The sequence below is a fragment of the Centruroides vittatus genome, unplaced genomic scaffold, assembly GCF_030686945.1.
Source record: "Centruroides vittatus isolate TY-2023 unplaced genomic scaffold, ASM3068694v2 contig_1114, whole genome shotgun sequence".
Taxonomy (NCBI): domain Eukaryota; kingdom Metazoa; phylum Arthropoda; class Arachnida; order Scorpiones; family Buthidae; genus Centruroides; species Centruroides vittatus.
In genome coordinates this window covers 1,000,486-1,025,357 of record NW_027120716.1, presented here as the reverse complement: position 1 = coordinate 1,025,357, position 24,872 = coordinate 1,000,486, and the positions used below count along the sequence as shown (strand labels likewise).

At 33.0% G+C, this 24,872-nt stretch overlaps 1 protein-coding gene across 2 annotated transcripts in view; it reads left to right on the top strand.

Moving 5' to 3' along the window:
• Window positions 1-2,345: 2,345 nt before the first annotated feature.
• LOC136977670 (kelch domain-containing protein 3-like) overlaps window positions 2,346-24,872 on the top strand; it is a 43,771-nt gene continuing 21,244 nt past the window's right edge. For both annotated transcript variants that reach the window (XM_067273225.1, XM_067273216.1), the window contains exons 1-4: window positions 2,346-2,415; window positions 9,254-9,416; window positions 9,962-10,120; window positions 19,691-19,878. In XM_067273225.1, coding sequence (XP_067129326.1) covers window positions 2,380-2,415; window positions 9,254-9,416; window positions 9,962-10,120; window positions 19,691-19,878 — 546 coding nt within the window. In that variant the 5' untranslated portion in view covers window positions 2,346-2,379. The remainder of the gene's footprint in view (window positions 2,416-9,253; window positions 9,417-9,961; window positions 10,121-19,690; window positions 19,879-24,872) is intronic.

Below are 24,872 nucleotides of genomic sequence, written 5' to 3'. Positions count from 1 at the left end.
TCATTGACAAAGTAAAAAACACCCTGCATGTTCCGGAATTAAGGCGTCCCAGTATTTTTCGAAAACAATTCATTTTGTCCAAGATTTTATTCCAAAGTACAGTACTTGGCAACCTTAACACTAGCAGACAAAATCGAACAATTTACGAACGAATTAGTTATTATTACTACGCAGTTTGAAAAATTCAAATTAAATCATACAAATAACTAGATAGGATTAATGTATAATTTGCTGCGCAACACTAAACTGATAAATCAACGTAATTTTTTTTTTTTTTTTTTTTTAACCTAAAAGAACGCTTTAATTTAAGCATGTGCTGTCATCATAAGATAGCATAATACAATTTTAAACTTGATGTAATAGATTGATTAATAGAAATAAAATTGAAGTCATCACCGACGTTTTGAACGACTTATTTTTAGCAAGAGAAACAAATTTTGTCTGCAGAAAATGCCATTTCTGTCACGAAATTTCACTAGATCTGATGATTTAGTGAAAACTTTAGGAAAAAGCCAGGGTTTAGTAATTTTTAAAAAAATTCCTGCCAATTTAGTCAGTTGGGATAAATATTCATTACATCCCACGTTTATCTAATAGTTTACATTACTACATGTTTCCTCGAGATCTCGAAAATCGCATTTGGTACTGTTCGGTAGGTGGGTGCAGAAAAGAAAATCAATCTACATAATACATACCATTTAAATCTAGGATTTTCATTCTGGGAAGGTGGAAGTGGAGTGGAATATAATTTTAGTGCGATAAATGTTATCTGCATATTTTATTATCAAATTAACTAATTTTAAAAATTTAGCGATTATTTTCAATAAGACTGTTTTTATTGTGGAACGTTCAAAACAAAATTGGATCGAAACTGTATAGTTAGAACTATTTTTCTTTTCAATTAAAGTAATCGTAATCAATAACTGGAGCATATTTTCTCAAATTATCCTAAAAACACTTAAAAGAATATAAAATACTTTATCTATAGAAATTTTAATAAAGGTAATTTATAACAATTAAGAAAAATTGCCAATTAATGTGTCCATATTTGGAATAAAATGAACACACAAAATGGTGTACATATGAACTGAATTCAAAAATACTTATAAAAAATATATTGCTATTAATTCAATGAATTTGTATTTAAAGTGGCAACACTACTTTTATCATAGGTGATTTAATTTCATACACAGGCGCGTGATACTGACTCAATTTATTACCGTTATTTCAGTCACTCGGCAATAGGAAATAGTTAAATAATAGCAACACGATGACTAGTTTGCAGCAGCAACAGGTCGTGTTGCGAGTATCAATGATGAAATCTAAATTTCGCAATTGCTAACTAATCGATTTTGTAAATTTATTTTAAATTAGGAATGACTTCAGTTAATAAAAATACAAATTTTGATGATGAAAAATACAAATTTTGTTTTTAATTTATGATAACAATTTATTACCTATTTTCGAAATAAAAACTGCAAATTATTAATGCGCTAACAACACCTGATAGAAAAGTTATATAAATAAAAACAAAACAAAAATTATGTTTCAATGTAAATATATATATATAAACAAAATTGTTTTTAATTCGTAAATGTTATATAATCGTTTTAACTGTTTACAATAAGATAAACGACTTATCACCGTTTTATCCTCTACTAGAAACTACAGATTAAGTGTATTAATTGGGAATCTGAACCCGAAACTGAAACCGAAACCGGATTAGAAATAGCCAGTCGTATTAGAAAGGGATTTTTCCCTTCTTCTATAAACAGATTATTGTATTGCTGTTTGTTCTCAAACACAAGTTTTATTCATCAAATGTTTTCTTTTGAAAAGTGTCATGTTTTTTCTTAATTTTTCGGTAATTTTTTCCATTTTATAATTGCAGAAGTTTTCATTTAAAATTGCAAAGCTGGGTATTATAATAGATTGTTTAAAAACAACCATTGGAAGAAATTGCACTAAAAAAAGAGTAGTAGAAAATGTAAGTCTGTTTATAAAATGATAACAGTTTTTAAATGTAGTTGTTACTATGAAGCAAATTAGTTAATTCTAATAAATTTCAAGTTTAAAGTTATACAGTGTAATGAAAAATTAAAAATATGAAATTATTTGAAAGCAAGCTTAGTACTTTATTTTTTCCTGTTGTCTGCTAAAAGTTTCCTTTCTGTTTTCCATAGGTCATTTTTTTTCTTAATTTTTCGGTAATTTTTTCCATTTCATCCTATTCCTATTGCATCTTTGCATTTTTATTCACAAAGCTAGTTTTAGTTTACATCTTTATTGAGATATCTTACATATTACGTGATCATATCTGTGCTCTTCTATAGAGGCTAGTGAGGAAAACTATATTTCAAAACACATGACAAATGATGGATGTTCCAAAAAGTTTGTAAAAGACTTTGTGAAAAAGTATAAAATCATTTATTTTTGGTTTTTTTATTACCAGCAAAATAGAGAGGTTGGGGTTGAAGTTTTAAATGCAAAAACGTGTATGTTGGACATTCAGTGCCGCCTTTCTGTAGGCTTAAAAATTTGTCAATGGCATTTGGAATGTTGAGCATGATTCCACTGACTTTCCAAACACCATTGTCAAACTTCTAGGCTTACAGGAAAGTGGCACTGAATGTCTGATGTATACATTTTCGTATTTAAAACTTCAGCCTCAACCTTACTATTAGTGTTGCCACTTTTACAAAATTGCTGACCCAGACGGCAGGTCAGGTTTGTTCAAACAGAAGTTTCTGACGCATGCACAATGTCATTTTACAATGTGAAGAATAATGCTCATGTTGGTTCTAAATCAGTTATGGTTAGGGACTTGCATAAGAGTAACATACAAGCAAAAAAAAAAAAAAAGGGTTGCGAGGCAGGTTGCATGTCACACGTCAGCATAAACAGAGTAACATGGCGGAATGGCAGATGAGTTTCAATGAGTATGAGGTCTTTCGTTGTTCAAATGGTGTAAATTTATAACGGTATTTGCAAGAACTTTGTTTCATCATAATTTCACAATTTCTATGAAATTTCCGGTCAAAATTAATAATTCACCCAGACAGTGAGTCAATTTCCAGACTGTCCAGGTGGTAACACTACTTGCTATTGTAATTATATAAGCTAAACTATAGCATAGATCTTTTTACCAGCTTGTGTATGCACAAAGTTTGGCATAAGAATTGGAATAAAAATGGTTTAGCATAAAAATTGATCCAATCTGAAGATTTTAAGTTTCTGCAAACAAGACCAAAGGAATGGGTCTGGCTGGATCATGTTTTTCTACTAACATTAAGAATACAATTATAATTTTAAATCATCCACTAGCATATAACTATCAGATTCAAAACAATAGACCAAATTTATAGAGGGGAAAGAGGTATTGTTCCCTCTACTCAACAAGACATTGTGACCGTTGGCCATAGTAATGTATATTTTTGTATTTTATAATTTTATAAATTTAAGTTAGGTTTAAGATTTCTTCTGTTTCTCTCCCTTTCCTGTTGACAAAAAAAAAAAAGACTTCCTTCTTAATCACTTTACTATCTAATTGTTTTACTATCTGATGGGGAGTGATGCCTCCGATGAAAAACAGCGTTGTTAAAAACAGAGCTTCCCAAAATCTTCCATAGTAAAAATATAAATTGACATCATGACGTATTGAAATGATACAAAATAGTAGAATAGATATGAATAGACTTGTTAATAGAACATTTGTAATTATTTAATTTTTAATTACCTTAAATTGCCTCAAGCACTATTTCATGCAGATAGTTTCTTCAGGATACAAATGTTTTTGGCCCCTTGTGTAGCCCTCTTTGGGTATAAGGACAAGTTTGATTGAATTCAAAAGATCAAATAAATTTCCCAGGTGAGAGAAAGTTCAATTTCTAAGCATTCAAAAAATTTTTTAAAAAGCTGACAGCCAATAACATTTAGGTTCAGCATGTTAAAAATTTAATTCTAATTCAAAAGATATGAAATTATTTCAAATAATAAAAATTTAAGTTTTTGCACCAAAGTTTGTGCACAACTACTTATATAGCATACACTGAGTGGCCAAATTATTAGAGACACCACACTAATAACAAGTTGGTTCTCCTCTAGCTTTGATCACAGTTGTAATTCTTCTAGGCATAGATTCTACAAGGTGTTGGAATCATTGTGCAGAAATAGTGGTCTATGCTGACATAATAGCAGCTCTTAGTTGGTTCAAATTGGATTGTGACATTTCTAAGCTTTGAATGGATCTTTTCATCTTTTCATCATCTTGTTTTCCACAAATGCTTGAGCCACAAATTAGGCAAATGGAACTCAGTCATGTTCTTTGCACTAATCTGAGACTAATTGAGCATGGCAACAAGGTTCTTTGGTTGTTCAGGAGCAATATCCTGTAAAAAGTGCCCCTCTGTGTCAGGGAACATTGTAGCCAGACTTCCACTGAAGCACAACCCCTCCCCTCCCCCTTATCCAACTTTGTCCATTTTGTCATAACCCCCTCCATCCTTTGCAGTGTAGACATCATTTACAGACATCCCCTTTTAGAATTGAGTTCTTTCTCAAAAATTTCATACAAGGATTTCTCTTCTACGCCTAACAAGTGCAAGGACTGCATTTTCCAGCTCTGCCTCAATTCTGTCACAATATGATAAAGTTACATGAAGTCTCAAATTTTAATATTATGTAAATTAATGGGCAGTTTCAATGGAAGTTGACTACAGGGACTACAGTTTCAATGGAAGTTGACTACAGGGAGGATAAAATTCCAATTCTAGGAGTTGCCTATAAGTAAAGGCCTGCTGTGTGGACTTCATCATTTGTGGGATTATTTTTATCGATTAAGAATAATTTTATAGCTCTTTAAAATATTTAGTTTAATAAAAACATACGTTTCTCCCACACCAGGTCACAGAAGACAAAAAATGTACCCTCCATATTTAGTTTAACATTAATTTCCTAAACATAACAATTTACAAAAATGAGGCTAGTTTAAATGCAGAGATATTCCATAAAATTGATACAATCGATACATATATAAAATGTAAATTCCCTTAGAAACTGAATGTATTTACTATGAAAACTCTAAAAAACCTTAAATCCAGTATTGAATAAACACAACTTATTGACAGAATTAACATTTTCAATCTTTTTTTAATGATTATCTTCAGGTTCTAAAAATGGAATACAAATCAAACTGAAAATCAAATTCAAAAGTATTCATCTGATACATAATGTCACACATGCAAGAGATGAACAAATAGTTAATTAATACAATAATTAAATTAATTAACTACAAAATAATACAAATCAAGCATTGATTACAAAAAGGAACAAAAACGTAAACATAAATGAATAAACAGTGCAGTACAAATGGAAGATTATTATTTGAGTTTAAATAATGCTACCAGGCATGCAACATTGATAATAACTTTATATATAACAAAAGAAGACCTACTTGAACCTTTAACCAGTGTGTACAAAGTTTATTCTTCCAAAACAAACATTTTCATAAACTTTGTACACAGGTTAAAGGTTCAAGTAGATCTTGTTTTGTTATATACAACCCAGTGTGTGGTTTCTGATTTGTAACTTTATATATTTCAAGTATCTCCAAATACCTAAGATGTGATGGATCTGTGGCTTGGTGGATAAGATGGTTCTATTAAAAAATACTTCTATGTCTCTGTCCAAAGTAAATGAATCCAAGACAGTAGTCCCAAAATGCTTTGTAATGGATTGTTGGTGTTCTTTGGTTTTAGTGGCACCAATATATTCATAGTGTAATTCCCTTAGTGTGAGAGCACTTAGATGGGTATTATGTATAATATGTAACTAACTTATCCCACTCCAAAAGGGATGTAAACCTGATGATATCACTCTATATTCACCATTTCTCCTTTGTGGGTTAACAGATATCAAGAAGTTCTCACCTCTGAGCATATCGGTCTGTACAATATTTCACGTGAGAAACTCATTGAATGTACCTTGGTTTGGTTACTTTCTCCTTCTCCTGTTAGCAATCACTAAAGCACTGTTCCAAAAAGAACCTGATCTTTTCTATATATGTGTATATATATTCTAGTAGTGTGCAATACTTGGAATAAAGAGTCCTTTTGTTCTGTTCCTTTTTGGTGGTTAAGTCCATTGAGAAGAAGCCCAAAAAAAAAAAAGATGGCTGCCATACCAATTTTCTCATTTTTATATCTTTGTAGTTGTCACTTTTTCCTTTCCACCAATCAAGGTGCATCCTGCACGATGGCATGGCCAGACTTATTCAGATGCACACCTGACAGAACAAGACCATTAGTGCCTCCAGCAGTAAGTATGCAAGAGATGTTACAAAAAATACAGGGTGAGAATAACACAATACATGGGATGGAAGTACCACAATAGTGTCAATCTACTCTGAGGTCTTGCAATAGTGACATTCTGTTCTCTGTGAATGATAATGTTGCCTGAAGAGGACAATTATGTACTTTTGAAATTTCTTGCATAAATAAACATTTTCTATAATGCTTGTTTTCTTCACTGGCTGAATTATCCTCTGCCACCATGTTTTAAGTGGTTTGTTTACGTTTATAAACTATTTATGAAGTACTTAAAACCTTGCGAGACACAGAAACATAGGCACACTTACTTTAAGTATTTTATTTCGGATTTTTTTGGCCCATGCGATCTCCGCTCTTGACACGAGTCATGAATGTCTGTTTCCGCATGCCCTCTGGCGGTGCCAGCTCTGTAACAATAATTGCATTGTCAATTCAGGCAGTCATAACGTGACACCAGCTTTTGTATACATATGTCGAAGAATGTTGCTGCCGGACCATTTAGCCAACCTTTAACACTGTCAGTCAGCAGTATACAACTTGGGCCTTGAAATTTGAGGAAACTTCTCACTGAGCTCAGGAATCTTGAACTGACACCTTTCTTGTATGAATTGATCCACTTTGTCCACCAAATCAGTCATCACACACTTCCTCCTTAGACCGCCCTCATCATAAATGTTGTCACGTCCTTGTTTGAATTTTCTGTACCATTCACGCATGTATCTGTAGCTCATGATGTTCTCACCATACACATTTCACATCCTTTGATGAGTTTCACCTCCATTCAGCCCTTCGGCCTGTAGAAATCTAATTACTGCTTGTACTTTACTGTTGGTGGGAGACTGGATTGGTGGTATCATATTTACATGTTTACTGTGTAGTGCTCCGCGACTATTGTTATAATTTGATATTTTGAAATGTTAATGTAATCTCATTCCGTTGCTGCGAGATAAGTATCGGGTTTTAGTTGCAACACGCAGCCATCTTTGTCACGTGACCTGTACCGCCCTTGATGTCATGTCTGTATCGCGGTTTTGGATTGGCCGGGAAAAAGCAAACGTCGTAGACGAAGCCCCGGATGGTGGGGGATATAAACGGAAATGCTTCCACGTGTGAGCCACTTTTTATGCGGAGAGAATCTAGCGAGATTGGACAGAAAGAAGAGATAGAAGGATAGAAAGGAAGAGAAATCTTTAAGGACAATCCAATTCCATCCGGCTGTGGTTCTACTCTTCAGAATATACAAGTGTTGAAGAAGACTCTAAGATCACCCGATTCACTAGTAAGAGCGTTATTTACGTAAAATCTTAAATTATATATATGTGACGAGCCAAGTAATAACCACGTGTGGCTGACAAAAGAAACCGTATTTCATAACAATGTATGACTTGAAATATGGCTACTGTATATACCTCTGTGTAAAGAATTGTATATTTTTCCTAGTTTAATCGCGTATTAGTTTATAATTATTGTTGTAATTACTAGTCCGATTGCAGTATCGTTGCCATTCTTATAATTGGTAAGAATATCGTCGGCTGTAGGAATCAGGCAATTAGTTGTTTATTCCGTACGATTAATAAAACTATTTGAGAAAGATTGGTTTGTGCGATTTGTTCCGTACAGTACATTGTAAGGTCCTCGTTACATTCCCTTCTCTTTATAACAAGATATATTTCGGCATATCCTTGTACAGTACAACTGCAAAGTAGCAAATGTCTAAAATAGCTTGACACAACGCTAAGTGGTGAGAGAATATACTACCCACTAGGTGTGTACCCTGTCCCTGTCTCACATGCTTCCAATTTTTTTTCATGAGTTAGTGGAGTTTGAAAAATAAATAACCCTCATACTTTTATTTGTTGTTTGCTTTGTACTGTAATTTAATTTACTGGCATTTGTGTCGGCCTTATATATTGTCGGCCTATATTGTTGTTATAAAAATAAATTGTTTTCTTTTGATTTCTTTAATGTTATTATTGTAAATTATCATCTTTTTTAATGTATGCGTGGTTTATTTGTAATCGATAATTGTAAAAAAAAAAAAAAATTATTTTATTTTTGTTTACTTTCGGGCGGGTTTTGCATGGCAGCACTGTGTTGGTGGTGGGGTTGATATGCATGGGGTGCAGGACCGGCAATGAGGCATTCTGGTTCTGGACTTTTAGCTGTTAGGAGTGTGTCGTCCTTTGGGAGCTGTATATGTAACTGGTAAATTTTTCTTTGTTCATTGTGGTGGAGATTGGTGATCTTCAAATCCGTTTCCATCAGTAAAAGAAATAGTGAAACATGGGATAGAATTTGTACACGTGAGATAAGTGCCTGTTTTGCGATATCACTGAGTGGACATTTTTTCGTTTGTTGGAATTTTTTTGTTTTGATTTACTCTTTGCCAAAGAACTCGTTGTGAACCGCCACGTGCTGTGTATCCTAGTGTGTATTGGATAATGTGTATATCTGTATATATAATTTTGTACATAAAGATTAGTTTTAAGTGATTGTCTTGCTTTTCTCTCCTTGTGGTAATCCGAATCACACCACGGATCTTCGCAGATCTCCACACATTTCTAACTTCAATTATATGCTGGATGAATTATTGTTAATAATAATGATTAATAAGTCTTCAGGTCATACATTTTTTTAATTGTTTTAACGTGTGTTTTTAATGTCAGAGCCAATAAAACCAGAATATCTCCTAATTGTAATCTTGTTTAATGATACCATTTGGTTATTATTATCAGTATAGGCAAGTCCTAAAATGATAACACTAAGCAGATTCTACTAGATTTCAACTTTCAATAAAACAATAAAACAGTAACATAATATCATTCAAATATTTTATTTTTTCAATAATTATTTATTTATATGCTAATATTTGTTATAATAAATTTACTATTTAATTTAGAATTAATATTCAATACATTTTAAAACAGGAAATCAAGTCTATTGCTCATTGGATTGGATTCAATAACACAACTTTACAATACGTCAATCATGCTGCTGTAGAAATAAATGGATATATATACTCTTTTGGTGGTTACAATGGTACTAATACTTTAAGTAAAATTCAAATTGAAGTTCATATATTAATAACAGGTGATTATTATTTGATTAACATCAAAATTTTACATAAGAATGGAAATAGGCAGTAATATTTATATTAGATATAATAAAATCATTATTCATAATTGAATATGTGAGCACTAAGTTTTCACTCTATGGAGGCTCTATTGTATACAAAATAAAAGGTCTGTATGAATCCAAAAGGAAGGGAACCACATTTGTTAAGAAATGGAATGTGCTATTTAAGTATGTATTAAATATATTTTAAATTAATTTAATCATTAATCATATGAAAACTGATTGTATTTTATTCTCCTGTAACTCACAATTTGTAACAAGCATGGCTGAAGAGGGACAGATAGACTGAAATTCAAACTGTCATTGCAATAAACCAGTGTTTACCCATTTCTGTATGATTTCTTTGGCTGGGTAAACAGTGTGTGATAAGTCCTCTGTAGAACCAAAACTTAGTGCTCACATATTCAATTACAGTAATATAAAGATAAAAGGCAAATCACTAATTTAAATTATTATTTATATTATGAAAATCTGGAATAGTTTTTGTTTATTTTTGACAGAATTGTTGATATGGAAGAGAATAGAATATAAAAGCAAATGGAGTGATGATGATATACCTTTACAATGCTATGGACATACAGTTGTTGCTTATAAAAATAATGCGTATATATGGGGTGGAAATGAAATAATGAATGATAATATTTATTGTTTCAATACAGGTGAGTGTATAATTTTGAAATAAAAATGTTAATTATAAATTTAATTAATGAATTAAAAATAATATTTTGGCATTCTATCCTACCAATCTTTCTCCAAATACTAACGCTAGGTAGTTGAATGCCAACATGTTTGCAAGATCCAAATTTAAATCAAATTTCACCACTACATGAACTGTAACAAAACTTTATTATACGTGGTCAGAGTGATCGTATCAAACATCTACATTCTCAAGTGACACACAGACAATACAATGAATTTCGCACACTGTGAACAAGTGTGCCAACAATTCCATTAAGGATAGTGTTACCAATCAGTCTTTTGAATCTCTGGCCACCACATTATAATCTGAAAGAAATCTGCCATTTTGTACCTATTTATTATTATTGCAAATATTGGGATTGATACAATGGTGCAATGGGGATGATAAGGGATGAGGATTCCCCTAAGGAAATTTAAATCAAACTAAAAAGTTATCAAATTTCAAAAAGATGAATAGACAGTGAAGTGATTAACATAATGGCCAAGAATAAAAGAAGATTGCAAAGAGTATTATAAAAAAGTAATTGATTTTATAAATTTTATAATAATAAACTGGCAAATACTTACGTTCACCTTCAAGGGCATTGCCAGGGGGCAGGAGGGGCAGCTGCCCTCCTAGAAATTCAAAAACATTATTTAAATGCTAAGTTTTAATTAAAATAATCTTCTTATGCTTCTTGTAAGTCAAAAGAAATGTTTTAATTAAGATATTTCTTTTCCGGTACATAGTAAATGATTAAAACTTTATGAATCGTTTTATTTTACCTACATACAATTCATATCCTCTATCAGTTTACATCATCTTGCTCCCCCCTGGCCCATTGGCTGGCATCATCCTTGCTCTCCCTATTTCTACAGTAGTTTCTGGCTATGCCATGGATCGATACTTTATATTTTTAAACCAAATGTAAAGTTAAAACTGTTGTCAAAATATCTTTTTTCCAAATATTGATTTAATACAAATTAATGAAAAAATATTCCATAAAAATTAATTTACCATCAAATAATAATAATAAATTAATATCCATCAAATATACTAAATTCACTACTTAATTAATTTAAATTGAATTAAGTTTGGCCTCTAAACTGTACAAAATATAACTTTCAAAAAATTTTTTTCACAACTCAAACTGGATAACATATTAACTACCTGGCCATCGTAATATCAAATGTAATTCAAGCAACTTAAAATTATCGTGGCTTTACATTTATTTGTTTTGTGGCTGTACGCCATATAAATTTTATAATTACATACGTGTATTTTTATATTCTTATTTTTCCTTCTATTTCTATACCTCCTGCATATCTTCTCTTCTTTGTTCTATTGTTTGTCTTTCCTAGAATTTTCTTACTCAGAATATCTTTCCTTATATGATCAAAGTGAAACAATAGGGATCGATAGCCTGAGGGCAATTATGAGGGAGAGAGGTCACTTTTTGGTTTGAACCTCGGAGAAGGAAGATGCAAATTTAGCTATTCCAGCACGCCTTAGCTCTGTGCGGGTTGGACTAGTGGTATACAACCGAAGAAGAAAGTGTTGATGATTTATCAAACTATAAGTGAAGAGAGAAAGTGAAAACATAAGAGTTCGAACCCAGTGATTTATTTTGAGAAGAAACGAGGTGAGAGGCCCGGATACATCGAATTAATGAGATCGATACATGTGCTTGCAACCATCCCTTTTTTTCTTGGACACAGAAAACTTTGGGTACCCATTCTCCTATTCTTGTTACCTGTCCTATTTCCTATCTTTCCTCTTAGTTGTAGATTTGGTTTTAGAAATTAGTTTTAGTTCAATTTTTAGCTGTAAGTGGTGTATTTTGAGATTGGGTTGTTCGTTTCACCATCAGACACATACCTTTGTCGCATTTCGTAAATCCGGTTACAAATTTGTGGACTGTAAAGATAAAAGAAAAGTGTCTCTAGTGTTGAGCGGTGGAATCGAGACTGTCTGGCATCTAATTCAAGAATTTGTACATCATTGCGATAGAAGAATAAATGTTTTCTTTGTTTGAGTACTCTTTGTGGTTGTTAATCAAGCATCATAATCTCACAGTTTTATACACTAGTATTGGCCTCCTGCAATTGTTTATAGAGTAATAACAATGGCTGGCTGTTGAATGGCCTATTTCAAATCAAAAATTTATTAACTGTGAAAATTTATTTTCAATAGTAAAAACCATAAACAGTAAAAACAATGTAGAAAACTAATTTATTTCTATTATTTTATTACATATTTAAAAGTAAACAATATTGCAAAGAAATCAAAGTAAATTTTTGCAAAAATACTTATTTGAAAGAATAAAAGAAAGTAGATATTGAGTATGAAAGTTATTATACATGCTATATTTACTCGCATATAAGACGAGGTTTTTATCCATTTTTCACTGCTTCCAAAACCTGGTCATCCTATACATGCAAGCGAAGGATTTGTTGGGTCGTTCCCAACGGTTTGGTATTACTAGCAATTACCACGTCTGTATCCATAAAAAATATAGTCTTTATTCACCGGTTAAAAATACAGTTGATACGTCCGACTACAATCACGAATAGTGTACGACTTCGGTGCGGTAAATACGTGAAGAACTTGGGGAGCGTAGCTAACTACCTGTGGACGCCGGGGCGGCTAGTTCAGGAAATGCCGTTTTCTTTTGTCCTACTGTCCTCCTACGCTCCCTCTGGCCTTTTTACCACCTTACAGTAATTAATCCGCGACCGTTTTTACAAGAGTAAGTTCGCGACGCAACAGATTCTTTTGTTTTTGTATAATTTCTGTAAACTGTGTATTTGCATTTTTTACTGGATTCTCACCTTCTGGTGTTTAAAAACAAAAGTATTATATCTGGGTTGTTTAAATCATTCTTGTGCATTATCAGAAGTAAAGATGAATAGCAATAGCAAAAGCAAACTTTTGAATTGAATTCCAAAATTACATGGGAGCCCAATATAAGCTTTAATTGATTCCCATGTGAAAACAGATGATTATTTGGAAAATCAGAATTCGAAGAAACTTATTAGTGTAATCGATGGAGAGTAAATTCAACTGTTAAGAATTGGCAAAAAAGGTAAGGTTCCCAATTGTTCAGTTTTACATAAACAAATTATGTTGTCAATTTTTGAGTATGAAAGTTATTTTTCCTTAAAGTTTAAAATGTCAGTAATTTTTGCAGGACAATGTGTGCATTTATGTGCATTTGATATTTTACTTGTGATTAAACAAAATAAAATTAGAATTGTATTAATAAATCTAATTTTCTTTATTTTGATCTTTAAAGTCACATCTCGTCCTATATGAGAGATTGTCTTATATTTAAGTAAATATGGTATGTGGGTAATATTCATTCATGATTTTTTACAAAACAATTTTCACTCATTGCAGGTTTTCCTGGGCACTGGGCAATATGTAATAATTTGCAGTGTTACACTTGCTTTACCTGCTTTACGACTTCGCAATTGCTTTTCTTATTTTTCTATATCTTCTTTTCTACATTTCCACTTTCTTCCAGTATGTGTTTTTTTGGGTTTTTAGCCAAGGTTCTTCTTCTAATCAGAAATACCAGAGTGAGAAATGAACTGTCACAAACAAAACCTTTTTTTACCAGTATTGAACTAAACAATACTGTCACAACTGTCACAAACAAAACTTCTGAACGTACAATGTTTAAAATCGAACAACATCATTCTAACAGTCCAAGTAGGAAGCCAGTTTAGTTCAGCACCTGAAGCAGGTCTTGGAGAAGGCTGAAAACGTTCGGAAGTTTTGTTTAGTTCAATACTGGTAAAAAAAGGTATTGTTTATGACAGTTCATTTCTCACTCCAGTATTTCTGATTAGAAGACTGTTATTTTACATGCAAGCTATGCTGGCTAAAGTTTATAAAAAGATAGTGCTAGCCCTAACAAGGGCTAGGGCTAAACTTAAATTCCTTTTGGAATGCCAGAAGAATGATGTATTTCCTATGTTGATTCATCGAATACACCTCCTTGAGAGCTGCGAATCACTTTTACAGAGGCTCAAGGTTTTATGTTTAAGGAAGGCCATTAGATCTTCAAGGAGGGTCATCTATTCTAACCTAGATAAATTGATCAGGGTAGAGAATCAAATTTTCAAACAGAATCTGATTGCGCTTGATGATGCAAATAGAAGGTTTGCCTGTTTCCAGGAAATTCTTGCACGCAACCTGGAGAAGAGGTACCATAAAAAATTAAATTGGATTTTGGCTAAGCAAAAACCACACAAAAAAGTTTTGCCTGCTGCACCATTAATTTGCTGGGAAGATATTTCACCCCCAGATTTCCTCCTTAGCACCGTACAACATGGTCCTATGTTTACACCTGGAGCTTCCAAACTGTGTCCTGAGAATGTGATGCTGTGATGCCTGACATTGAAAGGCTCATTTATGGCTTGGGCAGCACCCACAAAGAATACTACAGATGGAAGGCTGCCTTCAAAATTTGTTCCACCAACAAGGCCTGTAATAACGATTTTTGGCATCTCATACAAAAAACCAAGAAAGGGCTTGCAGAGGAGTGCATCATAGTCCTGAAAGCAGATAAAAACAACTCTCTATTAAAGGAAGCTTCCTACAGATCACTCATGCAGCAGTACATCATTGACATGGACTGTGAACCTGTCAATAACAACTATATAAGCAAGCTACACTCTCGGGTATCAAGATTCACACACACTTACTTGGCCAAGAAATGGAGGTTAAACAGTGTGATGATTGCCTCTCTGGACATTCCGAGGTTGTTTGCGTTTGCCAAAACGCATAAACCGACCCCTTCACTTAGACCGGTTCTTGATAAAGCTAGGTCCCCAACGAGGCTACTCGAGAAAGCTATTTACAACATTGCCTCTGACCTGAAAGGTTTCATGTTTTCTATCAACAACTCCACTGATTTGGTTGACTGAATGTATTCCTTAACTTTGTCCCACATTTTTCTGAAATAATATCTCCTTTGAACATACTGATGAATTTTATATACTCCACCATGCCCTGCTAACTGGCTATCGTGGTGAAGGCTAAGGACCTTCCTAATTGCATCTTCCCCTACGCACTCCCTAAAGTGGGATCTGTTATTTTCCCTGCCCCCCACAAAGAAGAGAGAGCCGTTGATTACATTAAAGTCAGCAATAGGGGGGAGTGGGTTTCGCTGTCCTTTCCGTTCCCTTGTATAGTATGCTTTATGGGTAGGCTTACCATAATAGTTTTTCCTCAAACTGGGACAATTTTGAGAAAATACTCGCAACAGAAAATTAAGCCTACTAGGATAAGTATCTATGATTAAAAAGGCTAAATAAAGTAGTAGTTAACAAAAACAACAAGTTAAAAGTAATTTATAATAACTGAATTAAACATATCTTATTACCAAGAAGTTATTAATATTTATCACTAGTGTGAACTTTTTAAAAAATTCTTTGTCACTTAAATCGGTACATTTAAAATATGACAATAGTTTTGAGTAAGTTCCTATTGCTTGCCTTATGTTACACACATTTCAAGTGATTTTTAATGTTTGAATGCCCACCATGAGTTACTGAAAATTCTGAAAAGCACAGTTCATATTTCACTTGGTCAGTATGATCACAGACTTTTTCAATCATAAGTAAAAACATGGTTTCTTTTTGGCATTTTAGAGATTAAATGAATTTAATGTAGAGTACAAAATAATTACAAATGCCAACCAGCAATTTGAACTTGACTAAGATATGACATGCACAGCAATGATGTGGTTAGTGTAAGTTCCAATGTTGCCAACTCTAATTGAAACAAAATATCTAAAAAAATGAAATAAAAATATCTGGATCTCATAGGCTACATGCTATTATAAATTCTGTGAAAAAATATCTGAATGACAAAATAAAACATCTAAATTCATTAGGCCATATGCTATAAATTTTGGAGAAAACATCTAGACCAGGGATGGCGAACCTTTTTGAGTCCGTGAGCCATTTTGTAAGCATACTTAGCTTTAAAGATATTCTAAGGGATTCTATATTGTCGGGTGTGTATTGGTCTGTTATCTGTGATTTTGAACTGGTGGGTGAATTTCAAAGTTCCGCTTAAGTCACTCACATGTAATGAGAAGCATGCCCTGTACTTAATAATCATGCTTCTTATTTTTTCTTTCCATGGGCTAGGTACCCCAGACAGGTCCACCTTGTCTAATACGTTGTCATCCATTGCTTCATTACATGATGGGGCGATCGTTTGTCCCATGAGAGTGTGCCTTATACAATTCTGTACAATATTATCTAATTTCCATTTGATTGATCTATCTTTGGTTAAAAAGTCAATTCCTAATACCCCTTGTTCGATGTTGTGAACAATGAAATCACGATTCACTTCCCTCCCTTCTGAGTTAATCATGGTCAGTTCAATTCCCATCGAGCAGAGGGTTGATGTAATGTTTATTCCTTTTAATAAGACATTAATATGGTGGGTTAGTGCACCTGCATCCTTCATTCCCTTCCTTAGTCCTTCATTGATTACAGACCACTCAGGTCCTGTGTCACAAGGAAGTTCATGGTTTGATTATTGACTTTTGCTGTACACAAGGGTAACCCACCGCGATCTTGCATTAAACTATTGGCCATTTTTACTTGGCATTTACCCTGTTGATCCTACCACCATCATTGGGGTTTTTTAGTTTAAATTTCCTCACCATTTAGTTTTTAGATATATGGCCCAGCAGGTTGCATCTATAACATCTAGGCCCTGCCCTTCTCTCTCCCTTAGTAGCCTCAATCTGAGTTTTTAGAGCATCGATGGCAGCCGTTAGTTTTTCGATGTCAGTTCTCATTTGTTTTATTTCCGCTTGATGGGGTTCATTTTTATTGCTATTGGCGCTATTAACTTTGCATTCTTGAGGATCTTCCTCAATGCCTGAAGAGTTAATCTAATTTTGTTTTGAATATCTATCTCTTTGTTTGACTATCCTCTCAGCTAATTCCATGGCTTCTTCTAATGTCTGCGGATTAGTGCAGATGATGTCCTTTTGGATGTGGGGCACTAGTATGGATGCAAGGACCGATCCTTTAACATGTTCCCTTTTATATCTTTATATAGAGGGGAACTCTTTTCCAGAGTCTTCATTGCAGATTTTAATCTAAAGGTGTAGCTTCTAATTGGTTCTCCCTTTCTTTGTTCTACATGAATGAAGCTCTCTAGGTTGGTGTTTGTATTGCTTATTTGTGGGGAGAAGCATTCGATAAGGTCTTTCTTGATTTTTTTAAAGTCTGATCCATGGAAGGATTCACTCTCAAATAGGTAGGTGAGTGGTCTATCCTTTAGCTTGGCTCTCAATGTTACAAGTTTGATTATTTGATCCCATTTCACTAAATTGGCAACTTGCTCAAAGCAATTAAAGAATTGGGCGATGCTAATTGATTCCCTCTCAGCAGAAAAGAAGGGAATCATTCCCAAAAAACCAGAGACAATCGGGGCATCTTGCTGGCTGCTGGAGGGTCGTTCGTTCAGAGTTCTTTGTTCTTCCATATTGTCCGATTACACACAATAACAATTATATTACACTATTATATTCAATTACGTGAGAGGGCACTAATATCCTGTCATGGACGCCAATTATGTGGTGTGACGGGTTAATGAGAACCACATGTTACGAATGAGATACTGTGAAGTGTGAAGCGCGATAGGAATACACAGACACGTGAATTCAATTAAAACAAATTTAATTTCGCGATAAATAATATATACAGATGAGTTCTTTTTGGATTCCCTCAGTCCAATTTCTCTTACTGTCCGATTGTAACAATAACCCATGTAGCTTACCTTCTTGGCAACTACTTGCCTGACAATACTAATGAAACCCGCGCGATCCTTAACTAACTTAAACCTAAGGATAGAAAAGTATAGAGATGGGGAAATGAGAAGAATTGATAGGATAGTGGGGTACCCTTGTTCTCGCTGAACTCCGATGCCGGCTGGTGCTTTATTCTGCGTGTCTCTGGGTTCGTCAATGTTTTAAAAAAATCTTCTAGGATAGTTTCTTTTCGGTGTCTCTGATTCTACGGTCCAGATCCTCACCTCACGGCTCTCTATTCGGCCTCGTGGAATTCCGTCTCACGAGCTCGCTGTTATCGTCCGTGCTTCCTCGTGTCCGGCCGGGGAAAAAGTGACCCTTCGTGACCCAGATTTGACTCATCCTCCACTCGAAGTCTTTGTTCCCTACGGCCCCCTGGTGGGTGGGGAGTGGGAAACCCCTGTTCCCAGAAGCCAAAACAATGAACAAAGGAAGTTAGAAAGAAGGGTTAAGAAAGAGAGAAAATTATTAAAACTAATTAAATCTATAATACATATGTACAAAAATATATGGCATACAGCCACAATACATTAAACTATCTCTCATACTAGGAAAGCAAGAGCAACAACAATTTATTATAATTTTCACTGGCTTATAGAATTCCTTTTCAAGTTATATTTATCTTAACAATAGGCCGCAATTTCTCAACAATTATAATTTCCAGATCCGACACGTGGACAATCCGTTTGCATCAGCAATAATTACTAATTATTGTTAAATTATCCTAGATTAATGCTAACTCGTAACCTTTCCTCTACTTCTCACAGTCGCTAAATCCAATCACTATTCTCTCACGTCTCCACTCTGTAGAGTTTCCTTTTCTCACTTCCTGTCCTCTCTTGCCACGTGCTTCTCTCCTTGCAGTCTTGATCCAGAATGCCAAAAAGTCGTCCTTAACTCTGACTCGGGTTGGTGACCCCTCTAGCCCAAAACTCGCCACGAAGTGAATAATTTGTGGCTGAGCAATTGAACAGTGAGAAACAATAGGGAAGTTGAGTAGATGTATTAAACGCTAACATACTAAATAAGAAAATAATAATAATAATAATAATAATAATAATATATATATATATATATATATATATAAATATATATTATATATATATATATATATATATATATTATTATTATATTTCTTATTTAGTATGTTAGCGTTTAATACATCTAGCGTTTAATATATATATATATATATATATTATATGGGGGTTACCCACCAAAGGTCAACAACATTCTAAATTGGGATGAACAGAACTAATTTCAAAATTTAAAAAAAAAATATTAGAGTAAAATATAAAGATATAAAATATAAATAATAAATAAAGATTTGGTTGCCTATTTAAGATGTATAAAATTAAAACAGATACAAATATAAAAAATTATTATATATAAATATACCACAAAAATAATATAAACTAACTTATGTTGGTATTGCCTGGTTTTTCATAAAAGCATGTGAGATGCTTTTTTAATCTTTAATGCAACTGCCTGTCAGATTTGCTTTATAAATTTCTACAGCTTCAAGAACCCTGATGAAGGTCAGTGATACTTGTATATTAAGTTAATAAATAAGTTCTAAATATGTAAGCAATTTTATAGGTCTGAATGGTACATTTGAATGATTATTCAATTTATTCAAATTATTTAAATGACTAATTAAAATTATACATTTAATTTTTATTTAACACATTGAATGGATTTTTACAGATGATTTTTCTTGGTCATGTCTTAAAACCAGAGGAAAAATTCCACCCTCTAGAGATGGTCATACTGCCTGTGTTACTGATGATTATATGTATATATGTGGAGGATTTTTAAAGAATCTCAGTTCTGAATTTTTAGAAGTTTATCAATTAAATTTCATTACTCTTGAATGGGAGTATCTGTATATTAAGGTAATGAAAATTTTAATTTAATCTATATTAGTATTTTCTATAAAATTTAAGTATATAAATTTCTTAAATCTATCTATATACAGGGTGGGCCAATGAAAATGAAACGGCACAGTGTTCGTGTTTGTCCAAGCAAATCGCTTGGACAGGTCGATTTTATTCTCGAGGGGACATCTTATGCAATAAAGTTTTTGCGATTCTGTATATTAACTAAACAAATATTTTTTTTCGAAATAAATGTTTGTTTAGTTAATACAAAATAAATGCGTTTTTAAAATTTTTTGTTGTCTGTTGTATTCAGAATCGCAAAAACGTTATTGCAAAAGATGTCCCCTCGAGAATAAAATTGACCTGTCTGAGCGATTTGCTTCGACGAACACGAACACTCTGCTGTTTCGTTTTTGTTGGCCCACCCTGTATATATATGTATATGTATATATATATATATATATATACATATACATACAAATACGGTGTGTGTGTATATATATATACCGTATTTTACGGACTATAAGACGCGCTTTTTTCTTCGAAAAATTGCTTCCAAAATTCAGGTGCGTCTTATAGTCCGTAAAATACGGTGTATATATATTATATATATATATAAATGAGGATGTTTGTTTGTTTGTTTGCTATACACTCTTAGGTCATTCAAACTCGGCAGTCACACTTGCATATTTCTAACTTAGATAATGTCGGACATTACACCCAAAAGTATATATTGGATTTCTGTAAATCAATTAATTTCTATCTACAGTAGATTTGCTGATTTACATTGTGCCATCTATTGGCAAAAAATTTAACAAAATAATAAACTAAATATAATTCTTACAAAAAAGGATATAATTTTAAAAAAATATTAAAAAAAATTATTTTTTATTTATTTTTTAAATATAAAAATATAATTTTTAAATATAATTCTTACAAAAAAGGATATAATTTTAAAAAAATATATATTACATTCACTTAATTACTGCAACACTGATGTAGTGCAAAATAGATATCATTACTGTGATAAGTAGCATATAGTACTTGCCACTCAGATTTTTTCATTTCTTAATGGTACATTCTTAATAAGTGCTCTCCAGTAGCCAAATGGATAAAACCACTGAACACTGGTAGTTTATTGTGAGTTCAGGCTTGGCCAACAGGCTGGCACTCTGCAGTTTTCTGAGTTTTCTTCATGTTAGTAACACCTAGAGGCCAGCTTTACATAAAAAATCTTTCCAGGATTGCAATGTGTATTGTATTTGAAGTATAGTATGTATTCTATTTGAAATGCAAATTATTATTAGTGAGTCTGCCAGGTAGCGATTGCTGCTGATGCATCATGGAAACGGTACCTGAGCGCTCACTTTTGGATATAGCTACCGTACAATAAACATAACATGGTGCAGTTGACAAACATTTAGAGAAAGACAAAAGATTCAACCATACTGGATTTGACAACATTTACGTTTACGTTTCAAAATCTTCCTCCTCCCAAACTGATGTTGGTAGAAGGTGACTTGGAAGCGAATTGGAAAAAATTCAAGAAAAGTTATTTACTTTATTCGACAGTGACCGAACTCACGATGAAGAACAATGTGCCAGTCCAATGTATACAGCCAGTAAGGGAGCATTGGTGATATCCATAATATACGACCGGTGGTGTCCAGTCCAACTTCTTGCTTTTGTAGAGATAGCGTTTTAGAAATTTCAAACCTGGTCTATTCTTTCCCTTCTCACTTGGTCTCTCTGTCCCTCAAGCAGTTCCTTTGTTCACCTCTCACACAGGAAAAAGCTATCCTATGCTCCTTTACATCCCCTATATATACATCACCTGTAGCACCCCCTTGTGTTACATTTAAATACACAAATTAGAAAAACAAAAATATAGAGAAATATTATAGCAACCACAAATATTTATATGGACAGCACATTAATAATAAACATGAATAATAATAATTTCAATATAAAAGAAACATCACATGTAAACATTCATGAAATAAATACATCATAGTGGGTATCACTACAGAATATAGTCACTGAACTAATGTTTTCGATCTTTAACCAAGATCTTCATCAGTTCTTTGTTGTTCCAAAAATGGAATGTTAAGAATATAGAATGTTTTTGAATACAAAATTGATTTTCTCCAGTAACGATCAAGACAACTGACCAAGCAGCACCTATTTTAGGACTCGAGTATTCAAAAACTAAATTTATTGCAGAGAAATCGAAATATTTTAGAGATAAAAATAGAAAGTGATTATTTTACTAAATACAGGAATATATTTGAAGGTATAGGCAGGATCAAAATTAAAACCCTGTGAATTTAAATTAAAGGATGACTACAAGGCTGTGGTAGTTCAGTTCCTACACACCGAGTACCATTTAACTTAATAAATCCATTAACGAAAGAATTAACGAGAATGATAAATGATGGAATTATATGCAGCATAAATGAACAGACAGAGTGTGGCCGTCAGCCATATTGTTTTCTTGTTTATTTTTTGTTTAGTTCATAAGTTGTAAATACATATATATATATATTTTCTATCTTCCTTCTTCCTTCATTCTATTCTCTTATTTCTGTTTCTTTCTCCTTTGTCTCAACAATCTGATCGTTATCGCTGGAGGGCAGGATTACCCCTCCTAAGTAAGAACAAAAGAAGGCGAAGACGCCCTGAAGGCTAAGTGGTGGAACAAGGGACACTTTTCTACTGTACCTCGAGAAGGACGGAAGTGTGAGCCAGCGATTGACCAGAAACGGGAAAAATCGAAAGGAGGCTACAAGACCGTCGAGGCCAAAGGAATATAGACACAAAACCGAGGGAATCGAAAAACGTTGAGGGCAGACAGCCGGACAAGGAAAAAGAAGAGAAAAACGGCTGCTATTGTGGAAATACACTCCAGCGAAAATACCGATCGACGTAGACCTGGTACCTTCCATCTGTTTCTATGTACTTTCCGTCTTTCCTAAATCTATCTGTTTCCCCTTTCCTTTTTAGTTTTTAAGGTAGATATAAGTTTAGTTTTAAGTCGGGTGTAAAAAGTTTGTGTTACGAGCGTGGGTGTGATTCTTTGTATGTGGCGACACCCCTTCCTCAGTGAAGTTATTCCAGTTGGGATCATTTGTAATTAGAAAAGGAAAGAACCGTGTTCCGGAGGAGAAATAAAAGAACTTTTAATTGTGTATCAGTCTCTGTGTTCATACTTGTAACGTGCATTCACGGGTTTACAAGCCTCTCTCCACGAACAACCACAAGAGTTTGTAAACCCAATTGTCCTAGTTTGCAAACCTGATGGATCCCTGAGAATATGTTTAGATCCACTGAATTTGAATCACTCAATAATGAGAAAACATTTTGAAATACTGACCTTTCAGGAAATCACAAGGGATATGGCAGGTTCAAAATTTTTCTCTATCCTAGATGCAAACAAGGGATTTTGGCAGATTGAACTGGCAAATAGCTCATCAAAATTAACAACCTTTAGTACACCTTTTGGAAGATATAGGTTTTAGCGACTAACCTTTGGATTGACAAATGCTCCTGAGATCTTTCACAAAACATTTACAGAAATTTTTGCTCATATTGAAGGAGTCAAGATTTACGTTGATGATCTTATCATATTTCTTAAATTAAATGTATAAATTTTTAATAAATTTTTGTTACCACAGATGTGTCAATGATTGTATAGGTACATTTATGTTTATGTCAACACAATGGCACAGTGTTCTTATATGCCAAGTTTGTATACAAGAGCAGGATCTTATAAGCAGTGTAGGACATAAGTTTCAAAATTGAGAAAATAAGAAATTTTCATACCTATAAGCATGCTCTTACATGTGCAGAAATATGGTAAGTCTATGGAGAGACTGTGTTTCTGGAAATTTACTATTATCACTGTTAAGTTTAACTTTGTTCTTGCAGATTGTGCTATAATGTTGTTTTTGTAGATCACTATTTTGACTATTGATAATTTTTACAAAAAAATTCTGAAATTGCAATATTTCTTCATAAACATTTAACAGGCGTTTAAAGTACTTGTAATCCAGAATAATTTAAAATATACTTAAAATATTTTTAGTTCTATATATTTGAAATTTATAATACTTTTCTAAGATCTGTTCCAAAAGTTTAGATAAAATGATTTTTCATGAATAACTTTTAAAATAATGAATGAACTTTCAGTTGATTTAATAAGTGAAATGAGATCACAATATATCATGTTAAATATCATTAAAAAGATAAATTTAACAATTTAATAGTTATTAAGATATTAAATATATGCTACTTTAAAACTTGGACCCTTACACCTTCCCTCAGATTTCCTCTTGCACAAATTGCCAAACTCTGGCTGATTTGCACCAATTTGCATAGTTGCTCTCTGCCACCCTGCGGAAACATGCAACCTTACATTGAGGACAACTCAACTCTCTCCCTAAGTTCCCAGGCACACTGGGCATTCTTTGCTAGTATCAAATAATAATAAAATATCACATTACATTTGTGTTAGTATTTATATTTTTGATTTTATATACTGCTAATTTATCACAATGGTACTTGAAAAACAATACAATAATGATTGGAAGATGAGTTGTGTAATAATATATAGTATTATTACACAATTCATCTTTTCTTATTCTCTTCTCATAATATTAGCCTACATTTAATAAGACTGAATATATTCAGTATGTATCTTATATGTCACATTTTATAACTAATTGATCTTAATAATCAGAAGTTACCATCATTAAAGAAAAACTTTTGATTATTAGGATCAGTTTTTTTAGTAATTTTTTCACTACAAGGAATGGTTGAAGATCTCATTATCTGTTTGTCTAACATTGAATAAACTCAAGTTTGTCACTACAAAAAAATTCAATTACTGAGGCAACCTCAATTGAATTTTCTTGTAGCCACAATGTTTATTCTTATTATTTTACTAGTCATAACCAGTCATTAAGACTCTTGGTATAAATTTGCATTGATGTATAAGAATTTTGTTATAA